A 17,500-nucleotide genomic window follows, 5' to 3' on the forward strand; every position below is an offset into this window, starting at 1 on the left:
TTATTCGCTAGTCGGGAGTCCCGCCCAAGTGATGTAAACATTCCACTTTGCTTTTTAGCCCAGAACAGATTGAGGTAGCATGTAGTGGCATAAATGTAAAGGAACCTCAGGTTTGTAATAGTTGTATAGTATTGGGTTTGTCTCTTAGTGCTGTCCACTTCTCCCCTTGTTAGGGAAGGGACGGATATATGCTTCTATCCCTAATGAAAGGAAAAGAATGGAACTCAGTCATAGCTTACTTGCATCTATCGCCCTCTCCAGCATGTGACGACCAACACTTTCTGCCCGAAGGAAGAGAGAAGAAGGAAGGGGAAGAGAAGCCAGTCACACTCTCATACTCTCTTTCATGCAGTTACCACAAGGACAAGATGCAACCTTGTCCCCTTAGAGGAGCTGGGTAAGCTACAAAACTTGTTGAGCAGCCACCACAGGTCCTAAGGAAAAAGTGTCCAAAGACCTGTGGGCAATATCCCGAAGATAGAAGGTGAAGGTGGTCTGGTTGGACCACGACCCTGCCTTCAGCACCTGTGCAACTAACAAGTTCTTGTGCAAGGGTAGGACCAATACCTCTAACTTCGTGGGCTCTCGGACGAAAGGTACCGGTGTCAAAACTCCTTTCAGTCGTAAGGTTTCCTGATCATCTCACATAGTCAGAAAGAAATATAGTGCTCTTGGACACTTCTTTCTTGGTTACCCCGGTGCTAACGAAGAGGCATCAACACTCAGGCCTGAGATGTCGAGTTCTCTTCAAATAGTGCTGTAGCACAGTATCGTAAAGGACTCGAACCTATCGTCAGGGACCAAAGGATTCTGAGTCTTCGCTACGAAATCCAGGACGAAATAGAGCGTAACCGATCCTCATCCCCTCGAGCATTTAACATCATAAGAGAGACCATGAAGTTCCCCTGCTCTCTTCGCCAATGCCAGGGCAAGCAGAAAGACGGTCTTGAGGGTCAGGTCCCTGTCTGATGACTCTCTAAGATCACAGGAAAACAGCAGGCCATATGTCCTTCCTTGATTGTTACAACTAAATGTGCAATACAATCCGACATCCATCTGGCATTTGAAAGATGCCCTGGTCTTCCTTTTTACAACCAAGGAGTTAGGTTAATAACATATTGGCATGTCAAATGCGTAAACACAAAGAAGTTAAAATCTGTGTAATTAAGCTCTATTAAATATAACAATTACATTAAATGTAAATTTCTACAAAGAGTTACAATACAACAAAGATCACTGCGGCTAAAAAATGTAAACAAAATAAAGTATTTGTGAGAGATGTGTTCCAGAGCCCCCGCAAATAGCTAAAATCTGCAAAAACTTAAAACCCCTCTAGAAATGCTTATCTTTCAATAGTTTCATCACAAAATATGCATTTAGTCATGAAATTGATATGGAAATACATTACTTAGTGAATATTTCTCAGTGAAAAATACCATGAATAGAAAAATTTTCTGCGAATAGCAGAGTCAGTGAATCTTGAGAAAGTGAATATGAGGGTTCAATGTAGTAGTAACATTTCATGTACGTAGTTATAACAAAATTAGGTAAATTCTACACAGATTCCATTTCGACTTCAGTGTGCATCACAATTAGACAAGTGATAAAGTTAACATGAAATAAATAGCTCTATCATTACAATATAAGTAACAAATCTGAATTCTGCCAGATTAATAAAAAAATGTTATTGTTATTATACAATTAAGTTTGTTCATACTTACCTGGCAGATATATATATAGCTGTATTTTCTGAAGTCCGACAGAATTTCAAAACTCGCGGCACAGCATTGGGCGGCCAGGTGGTAGTACCCATTCCCGCCGCTGGGAGGCGATATCAGGAACCATTCCCATTTTCTATTCATATTTTATTAATGCCACTGTCTCCTGAGGGGAGGAGGGCGGGCAAATTTAAAATTATATATATCTGCCAGGTAAAGTATGAACAAACTTAATTGTATAATAAACAATAACATTTTGTTCATGCCACTTACCTGACAGATATATATATAGCTGAATCCCACCTTCGGATGGTGGGAAGAGACAGAATAGGATTTTTTAGGAAACTTAAATTAAGTAGATGATATACATCTTGGTTCCTCACCTGTTCGCAAAGTAGACTATGTGGATTACTGTCACTTAAGGCTGCTTTTGCTTAAATCAGAGTTGCCAGCCAGGTGGAGACCTGTAGTGCTGGTGCGCTCTGGATGATCTGTCAACGGGTTACAGACCTCAACGTGACAAGACCATCGAGGCCATAACATATGAGGGCAACGAAGCAACTGACCACCACCTGACCAACTATTCAAAAAACCCTTAAAACTAACTAAAGGATGGGAGATCTTCACATAAGAACTCACCACAACCTAAAAACGCAACAATAAAACTAACCTAAGCCTAACTAAGGGATAGGGAAGAGCTACTTCGGACCCCCAAGACTGTGTCCGCAGAAACGTATGGCCCCAGTGAATTACAATCGTCATAAATCGTTCTCACATCCCTTAGGTAATGTGAGCGGGGGGAGACAGGAGTTACTCCTCCAAAAGGTGGAATCAAGAATGTCCTTGATTGACATGTTCTTTTGGAAGGCAAGAGAGGTAGCGACAGCTCGAACTTCGTGAGCTTTCACTCGTAAGAGGCTCAAATCAGTCTTCTGGAAAGATGAATGAGCCTCCTTAATGACGTCCCTTAGAAAGAAAGCAACAGCATTCTTAGATAAAGGTAACTCTGGTCTCTTCACAGAGCACCAGAGATTACCTGAGGGACTCTTACCTCTTTTGTTCTATGTACATAGAACTTGAGAGCCCTGACCGGGCACAGGACTCTCTCTGGTTCTTGGCCCACCAGACTTGACATACCCTTGATCTCGAAAGTTTTCGGCCAAGGATTCGAAGGATTTTCATTCTTCGCCAAGAAAGTTGGGTTCAAAGAGCAGACAGCATTGTCTCCTTTGCGAATCCCACTAAATTACTAAACGCTTGAATCTCACTAACTCTCTTAGCCGTCGCAAGAGAAGTTAGGAAAAGAGCCTTCCTTGTCAAGTTTCGAAGAGACGCTGCCTGAAGCGGTTCGAAAGGACTTGACATAAGAACTTAAGAACCACGTCAAGGTTCCATGACGGAGGTCTCATTTGAGGAATCTTCGAAGTCTCGAAAGATTTTAAAAGGTCATGAATGTCCTTGTTGTCAGAAAGGTCAAGGCCTCATGCCTAAAAAAAACCGCTGACAACATGCTTTTATATCCCTTGATGGTAGGGACCACTAATTTCTGCACATTCCTGAGAAAGAGCAGAAAATCAGCTATCTGGTTCACAGAGGTCGAGGAAGAGGAAACTCCCTCCTTTTTACACCATGCCCTGAAGGAAGCCCACTTCGATTGGTAAACAGCTCTTGTGGAAGCACGTCTTGCATTTGCGATTGCTCTCACAGCTGCTTTCGAAAAACCTCTCGCTCTGGCCAACTTTTCGATAGTCTGAACACAGTCAGACCCAGAGCGGAGAGGTTTTGGTGAAACCTTTCGTAGTGAGGCTGTTTGAGTAGATCTTTCCTCCAGGGCAATGTCCTTGGAAAGTCTACAAGGAAAGACATGACCTCTGTGAACCATTCTCTCGCTGGCCACATCGGAGAGATCAGGGTCAACCTCGTCCCTTCTGAGGCCGCAAACTTCCTCATGACTTCCCCCAAAATCTTGAATGGTGGGAAGGCGTACAGGTCTAGACCCGTCCAATTCCAAAGCAAAAAAAAACGCGTCTACAGCGATCGCTTCTGGATCCAGGACCGGGGAGCAATAAAGAGGAAGTCTCTTGGTCCTTGACGTCGCGAATAAGTCGACCAGAGGACGTCCCCACAACGTCCAAAGGTCTCGACACACGTCTTTGTTCAAGGTTCCATTCCGTCGGTAGGATTTGTTCCCGACGACTGAGAAGATAGGCCCTGACGTTTTGCACTCCTGCAATGAACCTCGCCAGGATTGTCACCTTCTTCTCTTTGCCCACAGCAGAATCTCCCTCGCCAGGAAAAACAAAGTTCTGGAGTGTGTTCCTCCCTGATTTTTCAAATAAGCGAGTGCTGTGGTATTGTCTGAGTTTACCTGAACAATCTTGTTCTTCAAACTCCTTTCGAAGAACTGCAGAGACAGAAATATTGCTGCAAGTTCTTTGACATTTATATGCCAGGCTACCTGTTCCCCTCTCCAGGAGCCTGACACTTCCTTCCCTCCTAGTGTTGCTCCCCAGCCCGTGATGGAAGCGTCGGAGAACAACACTAGGTCGGAGCTCAGAAGACTTAGGGACACGCCCTCCTGAAGCTTCTGAGGGTCCAACCACCATCTTAGATGGTTCTTTATCGGAAGTGATATTCTCAATATGGCATTGAGATCGTCCTTTGGCCTTCCACTCGTCCGCAAGGACAAAAATTGGAGAGGCCTGAGGTGCAGTCTTCCCAAGGAAACAAACCTCCCTTTCTAGCGAGGAAATGGTTCCCCAGCAGACTCATCCATTCCCTCGCCGAGCAAGTCTCTTTCCCTAAGAAGGCCAAGATCTTTTCTAAACCTAGCCGCTGACGTTCCTGGGACGGAAACGCTCGAAAAGCCACTGAATCCATCTGAATCCCCAGATACACGATGGACTGTGTCGGGGTCAGATGCGACTTTTCGAGGTTGACCAAGAAAGTCCCCCAGGGACTTTGCTGCAGGGCTAAAGTGAACTGCAAGTCCTTCAGACACTTCTCTCTCGACGACGCTCTGATCAGCCAGTCGTCGAGGTACAGGGAAACTCTTATCCCCGAAGAGTGTAGCCACCTCGCCACATTCTTCATGACTACAGTGAACACCATTGGAGCCGTGGTCAGGCCGAAACACATGAGCTCTGAACTGCCACCACACTTTTTTGTCTAAGACCAAACCTTAGATACTTTCTTGAGAGTGGATCGGGATGTGAAAGTACGCGTCCTGCAAGTCTAAGGACACCATCCAGTCGCCCAGTCTCAAGGCTCCCAGAACAGAATGAGGCGTCTCCATCGTGAATTTGGTCTTTTCCACGAAAAGATTGAGCCTGCTTACATCTAGAACTGGACGCCAACCTGACGATCGACTGCTTCGGTACTAGGAAAATCCTGTTGTAAAAACCTGGAGACCCCAGGTCCGCGACTTGTTCCACCGCTCTTTTCTCGATCATTTGTTGAAGAAGATCGAATAACACTTGCTTCTTCTCTCCCTGATAGGATGGAGAAAGGTCTCTGGGAGTCGTAGAAAGAGAGGAAGATCTAAAAAGGGATCTTGTACCCCTGCTCCACGATCTTGAGGGACCAAGAGTCCGTGTCCCTCTCTCTCCACGCTCCCCGCAAAAAAAAAAAAAACTTTTTTCAGTCTGCTCCGACTGGTGTCTGAAGGACATGCTTCTCACTTGGAAGGCTTTGACTTAAAGAAGCTCTTCCTCGTGAAAAACCCCCTCCCTCTGAGGAGCTGCTCTCGAGGGGGGAGCCCCCACGAAAGGGCTTAACCTTCTTCGGCTTGGTCGAACCGAAGCTGAAGAAGTTGAAGGTACTGCCGAACGTCTTGTAGACTGGGCTAAGAGGTCCTGCGTTGCCTTCTCTTGCAAACTGTTAGTCAGGTCCTTTACTAAAGTCTGGGGGAAGAGATGGTTCGAAAGAGGAGAAAAAAGCAAATCCGCTTTCTGAGCTGGAGTTACTGAACGAGCTGTGAAATTGCACAGCAAAGGCTCTCTTCTTCAATAAGGGCCGTTCCAAAATGAGATACGATCTCCTCCGAACCATCCCTGACGGGCTTTGTCCATACATGCTAACACGCTGGACAGCTCTCCCCCAGACTGAGAGATTCTGGGCTTCTCGCTTGCAGATCCAGAACTCCCAAGCACCAGTCAAGGAAGTTGAAAACTTCAAGAGTCCGGAGCAGACCCTTCAAATGATGGTCCGTCTCCGTAGAGGTCCAGGTCACTTTAGCAGTGGATAAAAGAGACCTCCTCTGCGAATCCACCAAGCTGGAGAAATCTCCTTGAGCTGAAGAAGGGATACGAACCCCTACTTCTTCTTTGGTTCTATACCAAATACCCCCTTTTCCGCTGAGTCTAGCTGGAGGCAAAGCGAAAGTCGTCTTGCCTTGATCTCTCCTTTCGTACCATCCAAATCTTTCGGAGTTTCTTAACGCCCAGTTTAGTGGAGAGCGAAGTTTTCATCTCAACAAACTCCGGGGTTTTACCAGTCTTAGATGATGAAAACTGCGAAGGAGGAGACTTGGGAGCTGCAGGCTGAAACTTGTCCTCGAAAGAAGAACGCAACAGCCGCACGAGAACTTTATAGTCTGATATTGAAGGGGCCGCAGAAGGTTCCTCTTCAACCGAGTCAGCCGAACTACTCAGCTCTCCTTCTTCTCTACACGGAAGAGGAGACCGCCTGTCCGGAGAGGGCGTACTAATGTCGGGTCTTGTCTTAATCAAAGGACCCCTATCCTTACTGGATGAAGCCTTATTTCGGCTGTCTTCTTTATGGCGCTTACCACTTGAAGCAGGTAGAGCGTCCTGACGAGGACGAGCGTCCTTAGCGACACCCGAGGCAGCCTCACTTGCCAGAGAAGCGTCCTTACGTTTCTTACACGAAAGGGAAGACATTTTAGCCGGAATACGTGCCTGTGCGCGCAAACTAGCGTCTTGGGGTACGACTTCTTGGTCGGAGTCCCCAAAAGCGTCTTGAAAAGCGCCCTGAACGTCCTGGCGAGCGTCCTGCCAAGCGTCCTGCCGAGCGTCCTGGCGAGCGTCCTGCCGAGCGTCCTGGCGAGCGTCCTGACGAACGTCCTGCCGAGCGTCCTGCCAAGCGTCCTGCCGAGCGTCCTGACAAGCGTCCTGTCGAGCGTCCTGCCGAACGTCCTGCCAAGCGTCCTGCCTAGCGTCCTGCCTAGCGTCCTGACGAGCGTCCTGTCGAACGTCGTGCTGAGCGTCCTCCTCAAAAGCGTCTTGACGCAACGTCCTCCTAGAGGACGAACGAGATCGGCGAATCGCCGAAGGAGAAGCGATCGGCGAACGAGACGAAGTAGGAGAGGGAGAAGGAGACTGCTTCGTCCTCTTGACGGGCAGTCTAAGGTCCTTCCTCCGCTTAGGCTCGACTGCTGCTGCGAGTCCTCTGAGCCATAAGCGTCGATAGCTGTCCTGAAGGGACAAAAGAATATTCTTCGTTGGAGAGGAACGAACAGAGAAGCAGGACTGATCCTGCGAGAAGACGAGGGGCGAGGGGACGCCTCCTTCCTCTCACAGGTACAGCTACCTGCTTCTCAGGGAGACGCGCCTGTGCACGCAAACCCAGCGTCCTCATCGGAGGAGATCTTACCCCTTTTCTGAGGCGGAAAAGCGTCATACGCATCCTCCGACGAAAGCGGCGATACAGGACGTGAAAGCGTCCTCAACACGAAAACGTCCTTTTCAGAGGACGAGAGTCTCTCCGAGCGCTCCACCCCTTGCGCGGGGAGGCAACCGCTTCGGAAGGTAGGACGAAAAAAGCACGTCCTTCAGGACGCGCGCTCGTGCGCGCTCCTTGGCAGCCTGGGACTTTGCAACAAGGCCTGCCGAAGGGACGCCAGATCGGTGGGGAGCCCCCGTAACCCTCTTGCGGCTTTCGACATACCCTCTCCCTGAGTCTTGGGAGTCCGATAGAGGTCCTAGGCCTAGAGGCATTAGGGGGTGGGGCCGATCTGACGCCCCCTCCACAACACTAGGGGCACGATCACACACTTGCACCGAGCCAGTTTTCCAAGGCTTTCCACTTTGGTCTCCAGAGTGCGTAGAGACTCCAAAATAAGAGAGAGAAGCATTAGCTTCTCCGACACAGAATCAGAGCCCGAAGGCAACACAGGTTTAGGAGATGCAAACTCTACAGGTGTTAATACAGGAGAGATGTTAGCCTTACCTTTGGTAGAACCACTCCTGGAGGAAGACCTCCTGATCCTATCGCGCTCCAATTTAAGGCGATAGGACTCATATACTCTCCAATCATCATCGGTCAATCTCTCACATTCATGTCACCGATTATCCACCAACAATTATGCCCCCTACAACTCATACATACTGTGTGGGGGTCTACCGATGCTTTCGGTAGCCTCACCTTAGAATCAGTCCTCACACACACTCTGAAACTCACAGCACTTGATCCAGACATCACGTTTATAGAAAAGCCCAATCCAAAATCAAAAACGGTCACTATCGCGCATGCCAATTCAACAATTCAATTCAATACCAAAAAACCAATCAGATACTTAAAAGCGAGTCAAATCCAAAAAATCCTGAGCAGAGGTCTGTAAACAGTTGTTTACCGACCGGCGACAGAAAAAAATATGAATAGAAAATGGGAATGGTTCCTGATATCCGCCTCCCAGCGGCGGGAATGGGTACTACCACCTGGCCGCCCACTGCGTGTGCCGCGAGTTTTGAAATTCTGTCGGACTTCAGAAAATACAGCTATATATATATCTGTCAGGTAAGTGGCATGAACAAAATAAAAATTTTTGAAAGTAAATTGTATTTTTCCTAACTATACAAACCTGAGGTCTTTTACATAAGGAATTACTTTCGGCGTAGCTGGAATTACGGCCATTAAATTCTTGAACAAGGTGGTTAGGCAGTAATTACCATGTGGTAGACTAGCCTGCCCAGATGTAAACACTCCACTTTGCCTTTCGGCCTAGGTTCGGATTGAGGGGTGGCATGAGGTGGGCATACATGTATGGGACCTCAGGTTTGTATAGTTAGGAAAAATACAATATACTTTAAAAAATTGTGATTTGTTCCTACACGATATACAAACCCTCGGTCCTTTACATAAGGAAGACTCACTGATTGGTGGGAGGAATCTGAGTGAGCCTCTAGAACTGACTGGAAATCTACACACCTAGGCTACTCCTCCTGGTCGTAAGAGTGAGGAGGAGTGCCCTGCCTCAGACAACTTGATCAGAGTATAGGAGCTGCATGATCAAGAGTCAGACTTCTGGGCCTTTTCGAAATGAGTGAGGAATCGTAACTCATCTGAAAATGGGCTGTGAAGAATATTAGAGTCTGAGGCATTAATGCAAAGTTCTGGAAAGGGTTTGCATTATTGCCAGTCTCCTTCCTCCCCTTGCTAGAGGAAGGAGCAGGATTGCTTCTGTGATTCTGATAAGAAATATAGAAAGGAGGCTCTATGTGTAAGCTTACCACATCAATCGCCCAACCAGCCAGTGTAAGTTCGAGTCCTATCCTCAACCCAAAAGGAAGAGGAGTGGAAGGATGAGGTGAGGAAGGTGGAGAGGCTAGTCAAACTCACATCCTTCTTACCTCTACAACTGCACACCATAGGCGAGATGCAACTTGTCCTCTTGAAGGAGCTGGGTAAGCAAACACAACCTGCAAGCATCCACCACCAGTCCAAGGAAATGAGGTTCCAAGGACCTGTGGGCAAGCCCGACGGAAAAGATAAATATGGTCGCAATGAGACCTTATCCATCTTCCTGTCCGGTATATTCTTCGGAGTGATGACAAGTAGCCATCCACTGGACTATCCAACTGCAGAGAAGCCTCTCATGGTCTCGTAATACTCGGAGAAAGACGTGTCATCGGACACTTCTGCAATGGCAGTCCGCAGCGGATAAAGACACCGGCACTCCATGGTGGGTGTCGATCCTTATGGGTACAGCGACATGCCTATAGGACAAAGTAATGACTGATCTGGATCAACCAATACAAAGTCCACAGCATAGTTCATGATGGTCTTGGACTCTTCAACAGCTGCCGACTGACTGCACTCAGTGAGCCATCATACCTCTGAGATGTAGTCACAACATGACACCCGCCTTTTGAAGAGTTATGCCAAGAACAACCATACAAGTCGTCTATCTTGTTTGCCACCGATGTTGGGAGGTGAGATGATGATTCTCTCAAGGCATGTGCCCATCAGGCGAAAGTCAATTGCCTTCTAGAGACCGAGGTCCCTGATGGCAAGACAAGCTCTCATAGTAGTTGAATCTCAACTAAGGAGAAACAATACTATATGCTAATGAAAGACTAAGGTGAATGCAGATCTACGTCTTCACAGTTGAATCGAGAGAAGTAAACTCTCAAGATTCTGAACATAGAAAAAAGTCCTGTCGATGACCACCAAGCCAGTGAAGAAACAGCTTTGTTTTAAATCCCTGGATGTTTTACAGAGGACTGAAAAAGCTTAACTGCAACTTTCATTGCTGTTCAGTGAGAAAGTCCAGAGTTTGCAATGAAAGCGGAGCGCCTTTCAGTTATGAAACACAGGGAAAATTTGCCTCCGCTGAAGAACTGCTTCTGGTGGGCTGGATCAGGGAGGACATTTCTATTTACCTTGGAAGCAGAGCTGGCAGGGCGGAGAACAGGTGAAGTCTTCTGTTATTTATTTACAATTCAGGGTGAACAAAGAATAATGCACACCTTACAAATTACGAAATGTCTATTAGAAGACAAACTCAGATTATTTGAAGAATATCATTCTGCGTCATTGAAGCGGCAGGTGCGATGACACGGAAGACTAGACTAGAGACTTCTGTTACTGTGAGGTAAACAGAAAGATGATGACGAGTCTAGTGTGATATCTCTGTCTGAAAATTCTCGCAATGGCAAAATGCGATGCAGGAGAGATGGTCGGTCATACAACGTTATGCTTCGGGGAAATTGCCAGACCAACCCCAGGGCAACACCTAAATCTGATTGCCGGGCAGAGATTCGAATCGGTAGTCAATCCTTGGACAGGGAAGAGAAAATAACCAACCGAATATCTCGGAGAGCAAGCCAACTGCTGAGAGGCAGGCTGGCAGCGCTGTACACCGCTAGCTCTCACTAAACTTGTCATCCTGAGTTGCCAGGTATTCCATTCCATGAAGGAATGCGTTCGGCTAGAACCATCGAGCGTAAAAAAGATACGCTCAAGCATTTGCATTTTAACCAAAATGGGAGGAAAGAAAACCCTTCTATTCGGTGAATGCAAATACTGTGGTGCTGTTGGTAAACAATACCACCAGTATCTCAAAATTGAAACCGGTAACTCTTGGGAGGCCTGCAAGGCAGTCCCGAGTTGTAGGTCAATTAAGAGAAGATACTATTCGTCTCGGTCACATACCCGTAGAGTTAAATACAGTTATGTGCCTACTACTCGGACAATTCAACTGATAACAGAAGCATGCCCGACACAGAACTAGTCTTAGAGGCAGAACCTCTAGGACTAGCAGCTAAAGTGCGAACCAAAGTTTGCCCTTCTATGGCTCCCGACACGCTAGACCCTGGGGACAGCATGACGGTTCCCGTTCCCAGAGGAACAGGAGACCCAGTGGAAGACAGACCCTTAGAAGTCCCGTGACGAGACTTCTTGTGGGGGGGAGACAACCTTCTCCTTCTACAGCAAAGAGCCATAGGAGTTGAAGAGGTGGAGATGTATGAAAAAATGATGATCTCGAAGAGGAGGATGATGACACTTGATGAGCTCTCTTCCTCTTCAATTGCAAGATTTCTACCATCAGGAATAGTTAAACATCACAGGGCAGTGGCGAAAGCTTCGTCCAGTGACGTAATTCCAAGGTAGTAGTGGAAAATGAATATGATTACCAACAGGGGATCAGTACACACACTTGAGGATCAGTTATCACAACATGCTACGAGTCACAGGTACAATTCCAAGGTTAGGATAACCAATACGAAGAGCTATCCAACCAATACTGCTGTAAACACAATCACCACTGTTACTCTATAAAATAAAGAAAAATGATTTAAAGTAATAAGGATACTCCTCTTGTATCCATTATTATTATTATTATTATTATTAAAGTAGTTTAACCAGACCACTGAGCTGACTTTCAGCTCTCATAGGGCTGGCCCGAAGGATTAGATTAAAATAAAAAAATCATGTCTAGGCCAGAGGCAAGCTCTGGAACTGAATTGTTTTTTCGGTGTGATGACAAATGAGTGAAAATTAAACTAAAAACTGCACAAAGGCGCACGCTCACACGGGAACACATGCACATTATAAAAGGGATTTTGACATAGGAAAAATCTATTTCTGGGCGAGGAAGCCGTGTCGCCCCATGAAATAGGTTCCTTTAGCACTATTTCTAAGGTAAAATATTGTTATAATACCAGAGAACTGCTAAATTGGACATGCCAGAATATTCTGGTTTGCTCACCTTTATTAAAAGGTGTCGGTATGGTTCCTGGGGCGAGTGAAAACCACTACCACGGAATCCTCTCCAATTAACCTCTCCTACATCAAAAACCCTTCAGGATAGGGGAGCCGACCTACGGCTCACTGTCTACTACCGTGTAGCTAGCGGCTGTGAAGTCATTCCTTTGATAGCACTACAACGAGACGCACGTGTTTTTGTTTGCTCCCTTGCGTTTCTCGCTTTTTGCTTTTTATACGTTGCAATGGATCGTCAATCTGCTTCTGCATCCAAGTTAAGTACTGTTGTTATGTTTGACACTATTTAGGGAGTGATTTTGGCCTTCGTTTCCAAATTATTTAGGTTTTTATGAGTCGTCACCACACGCGGCGGCAGCTGCGAGCCGCCATTAGAGGGTACCCCTTTGTGTCTCCTCATTTCGGTTTCATGTGGTCCCCCATACCTAGTGGAACCGAATCATGTTAGCAGTATGTTTTTTATGTCTTTTTGTGTTTTGGATGCTGTTTTTGACGATCATAAATATGTTTTTATTTTTTATTTTATTTTATGTGCTTGCACGGGGGTTTCCTTTCGAGCACGTGTCCTTGTTTCATTGCTCTTCTGGACCTACCGTTACATTTCATGCATGCTTTTATATTTGGTTGGGTTTCCAGTTTAATATATATGGCGGTCCCTGGGTTACGACGGGTCCGGCTTACGACGTTCCGAGGTTACGGCGCTTTTTCTTAAATATTCATTGAAAAATCCGCCCTGGGTTACGACGCTTTGTTTCCGAGGTTACGACGCTGACGCTTCGACGCTCTGAGTTTTACGACGCTTTTAAAACAAAAAAACACATACTATGATAAGATAAGAATCCTTTATAGTTTAGCACAGTTTCTCTCTCTCTCTCTCTCTCTCTCTCTCTCTCTCTCTCTCTCTCTCTCTCTCTCTCTCTCTTTCTCTCTTTGTATTTTCCAACGAAAATAATCACTATAATTCTCTCTCTCTCTCTCTCTCTCTACTACAAAGATGTATGTTTTTTAGTATGATAAATAAATGATTTACTATTTTCAAACAAATATTAATATTAATTGTATACAGCAATAATATCAATCCATTAAAGAAAATACCATAGTGAATTAGTAAGATTTTAGCTTATATTTAAAAAATTATGGAAGAATGAAGGAAATCCCAGTCTTCTTGAAGTAACTTCCAGTAACCTTTTTCGAGATGCAGGTACTAAAACTGTCAGCTATATATCAAGTTCTGTGACAGCCAGGAGGAGGGGGAATAGCTGGGGGAGAGCTGCAGTGTTGCAATCACGTGGTCCTGACATTTCCCCCCCCCCCCCCTCTCTCTCTCTCTCTCTCTCTCTCTCATTTACTGAGACTCGAGATTTTTTATGTACTTTGTCTATTTGTTTTTACACTTTCAAATAATAACAATAATAATAACTGGTAATTACAAAATTCCTCTCACTCTCTCTCTCTCTCTCGTCTCTCTCTCTCTCCCTCTCTCTCTCTCTCATCTCTCTCTCTCTCTCTCATCTCTTTTCCCCCACAAGATAATAATGTGGTCATACATAGTGGTAACTCCCTCCCTCTCTTTCGCTGGAAGCGTTATAAACAGAGAGAGATAACACTCTCTCTCTTTTACCTGAGATGAAAGAATTTTTATGGTACTAGTATGTAAAATGTTTATTGATAATTTCATTTATTTAATAATAATAATGAACCAAAACAAAAACTTCTTTCAGTTTTTCTTCTGAAAGATTGAAAAAGAAACCCACAAATTCAATTTGTAACTTGTTTACTTCTAGTATTTACATTTAGTTTTAAGTGTGGAGTCAAACTAATGTAATACTTAGAAGTAAACAAGTTACAAATTGAATTTGTGGGTTTCTTTTCAATAATTAATAAATAATAATAACATATAATAGAACAATATAATAATAATAATAATAAATAATAATAATAATAATAATATAAAACTTTAATTACAAAATTCATAATGGTCGTATTTTAAAGAGATGAAAATGAGACCTTTCCATTTCACTTGCAAGGATAATTCCTCTTTCATACTGAGATGAGAGAATTTTATGGTAGATGCACGTGTTTATTATAATTTTCAAAATAATAATAATATTATTAGAAGTAGTAATAATACGATAACTAATTTCAAAAGAAAATTCTTCCCTTTGTCTTTTTCTGTATCAATTTCCCCACCTCAACTCGAGTGACACTCAAGCTTAACAATGCCATACAATGGTCAACGAATTTAATGGTTTATGTAACCTGTCTATCTCTCTCTCGCTCTCTCCTCTCTCTCTCTCTCTCGCTCTCTTCTCTCTCTCTTCTCCTTTACTGATTATGAGATCACTTTTCATGGACGTGTATGTAATAAGTTTATCATTAATATTTTCCAATAATATACTATAAGTACAAAATTCATATCTGAGTATTTTAAATACAATAATCATTCCATTCTCTCTTTTAAATACTGTAAGGACAACTCTCTCTCTCTCTCTCTCTCGTCTCTCTCTCTCTCTCTCTCTCTCTCCACAAGATACTTGTCATACATTTGTGTTTCTATTTCTTCCTTTTATCTCTCTCGCTCTCAGCAAAAGAATTGATAGACAGACAAAACATAATTGCACAGTCCTCTCTTTTCTCTCTTCTCTGGAGAAATATATGTATTTATGGGAGGGGAAAAAGTTGCCTACAGACGTTCATTTCAATCTATTGACCTAAGGAGTTATTTTCTCTCTCTCTCTCTCTATCTCTCTCTCTCTCTCTCTCTCTCTCTCTCTCTTCTCTCTCCTCTCTCTCTCTCGCCTCTCTCTCTCTCTCTTGTATTTTAATGAAATATACAGTAATTTGTGAATACACAGTGTTGCACATGAAAAAAAGAAAATAAATTAGTGATAATTTTAGAGATACGGCCCTAAGAAAATTGCAAATTAGTAGTGAAATTTTCCCTTTGGGGGACATGTTTTCAAGAATACGTCCGGCTTACGACGATTTTCGGGTACGACGCATCTTAAGAATGGAACCCCCGTCGTAACCCGGTGACCGCCTGTATTAGTATCTAGCCTTTGGTCCTAGCCTACCCTGGCTGCCTGTCCTACGATTCTTCGTTTCGGCACTAGGCCAGATTGCTCGGAGTTTCCTAGTATTGACCATCCTTATCGGGTGGTCATGCTCGGTCCTCCTAGGACATCACTGTTTCTTTCCTTTATTATTTTCTTTTTTCCCCCCCGTGTATGTGACATATTTCATTCTGTATATTATTACGTGTTGTTTATATGCGTCAGCTAGGTTGGCCCTTAGGCCTTCCTGTCGCCCCCAACCTCGTGGTCCACTCAACCACGAGGGATCCAGGCGATCACGTGATCGTCACCCCTCTACCGTCCTGCCTCCCCCCCCCTAAGAACTCCCTCCAAGGTGGGTTGTTATCTCGCTCACATTGTCCCTGACGACCGCCGACCCGAGTTTCTCTTGGGGGGTGAAGGGGGGCCCCACGGGGCCTTGGTGTGCGGGTGATGCTTCTCAGCCGACCTTGTCCCAGCGTTGGGGAGGAGCTTCGCTTTACCCAGCCTCGGTCGGGACCTGGCTCGGGCAAGCTCGGCCCTCCTCGGCTCTATAGGATCGTTACGTCTTTCTTGCCCTCAGACATACCCTCCCTGCCTAATGGCGGGATAGGCTTCCGGCAGTGCCGGGGGCCTTGGGGGTAATGTCTTTACGGTGGCTTCGGCCTCCGTCGGGCTTACATTATTTCATAGTATTATAAGATGATTATGTTTTTATATCCTAGTATTACTGTGCTGAGCATACGCTCCCAAGTGAGTTACTACTCTCTTGTCAGTTTAATTTTACGGAACCTTCGGGTTCTATCCATCCGGACCCGCCATCTCGCCCGGTGCCTACTAGTACTCCTCCTCTCCGGTATATATCGAGTAGCTACCCCGTTTAGGTAGTGGTCTGTGCTCCGGTATCACTGGAATACATCTAACTACCTGCTACTACGGTTCCTGAATGCTCAGTATGGTACATGGCAAGACTGGCAGAGTCGGACATATCTTACTAATCCGGAATACTCCGGCATTATTTAATGTTTACCATGAACTTTTTTTACCTGATTACCAATGGTACTCATGTATCATTACTATTATAGGCCACCCAGTGTTTGGTTGCCGGCTGTAACGCCGTCCTTCAAGACCCCTGTGGGCACGACGTTTGCCGGAGTCACGCCACCTGCGCGGTACAACTGGAAGGTTCGATAGTCTGGCATCATGAGAACTGTTTCTCCTACTTCGACCTCATCGAACGTGCTACCTCTGATGTAAGTTTCCTTACGGGGTTTACATCTGCGTACGGGGTTGTCATTGACAATTAAAGTAATATAACTTTGGAGATACTGGTTAGAGTTAATTATAAAATGTTAAGATAAGTTCAAGGTTAACTCTATCCTTCTCTTCAGGCCTTGCAGTCTGTTCGGGATGCTGCTCTCTCCACCCTCAAGATATGGGTGGGTGGCTTCGGGCGCAACGTGGGGAAAGCCAAGCCATACATCCTTTCACAAGAAATGGCTACCTTACCTCTCTTTCCGGGAAGAGTACTGGATATGTGGACCCAAGGTTTGCAGCCCCTATCATAGCCTCTATTCAAGAAGCAGTGGCTCAGCAGTCTGAGGAGGCTTCACCGCAGGAAGTGCCAGAGGAAGTGCCTGCTCCGGATATGGAGGGAGACCCCATGACAGTAGACGCCATGGGCTATGGTAAGGGTGTTAATGAGGCAAGTCTTGTAACGGCTCCAGGTCTTTCCTTGAGCGCGTCTGGAACTTCTTCTCCTTCTACTTCCTTCCAAGGGTTCACCAGGGGATTACCTCATTCTAGATCAAAAGCCCTCTCGGCGATTCCTAAAGGGAAAGGCAAGCTTCACTCTAAACTACTGCCAAAGGCTAAATCCATTCCCAGAAAATCATATGATAGCCAACCTTACAAAACTCCGGCTCACCAACCCGGAGCAGAAAAACCCAGACAAAAGCCCCTAATAAAGTCTTTAAAGTCAAAGTCTCAAAAGGGGAAGTCTTACCCTTCCTCTTCAGACCCCGTACCGTCAACCTCTAAGGGTCAGATACCTCATAAGGTACTTAAGGAGAAGGCGGAGTCGTCCTCCTTTGACCCAGATTTGTTCACCACAAATATAATGCAACAGGTCGGCAATTTAGGCAACCTGGTTAACACCAGGTTTGAAGAGATCCTAAAAAGGTTAGGTACCCAGGAGTCCATAGTTGCTGGACTTCAGCAGGGTGTCTCCGAAATGTTGCATCCCAGCCAGTTAGCCCCAGGTCA

General features: G+C 45.3%; 1 protein-coding gene across 1 annotated transcript in view; it reads left to right on the forward strand.

Moving 5' to 3' along the window:
- The window catches only part of LOC135222494 (intraflagellar transport protein 172 homolog), a 369,686-nt gene that overhangs the window by 281,482 nt on the left and 70,704 nt on the right, over nucleotides 1-17,500 (forward strand). The window contains 1 exon segment of the mRNA XM_064260577.1: nucleotides 16,761-16,923. Within this exon segment, the coding sequence (XP_064116647.1) occupies nucleotides 16,761-16,923 (163 nt within the window).

This window comes from Macrobrachium nipponense, chromosome 3 (assembly GCF_015104395.2).
Source record: "Macrobrachium nipponense isolate FS-2020 chromosome 3, ASM1510439v2, whole genome shotgun sequence".
In the NCBI taxonomy this organism is placed as follows: Eukaryota; Metazoa; Arthropoda; class Malacostraca; order Decapoda; family Palaemonidae; genus Macrobrachium; species Macrobrachium nipponense.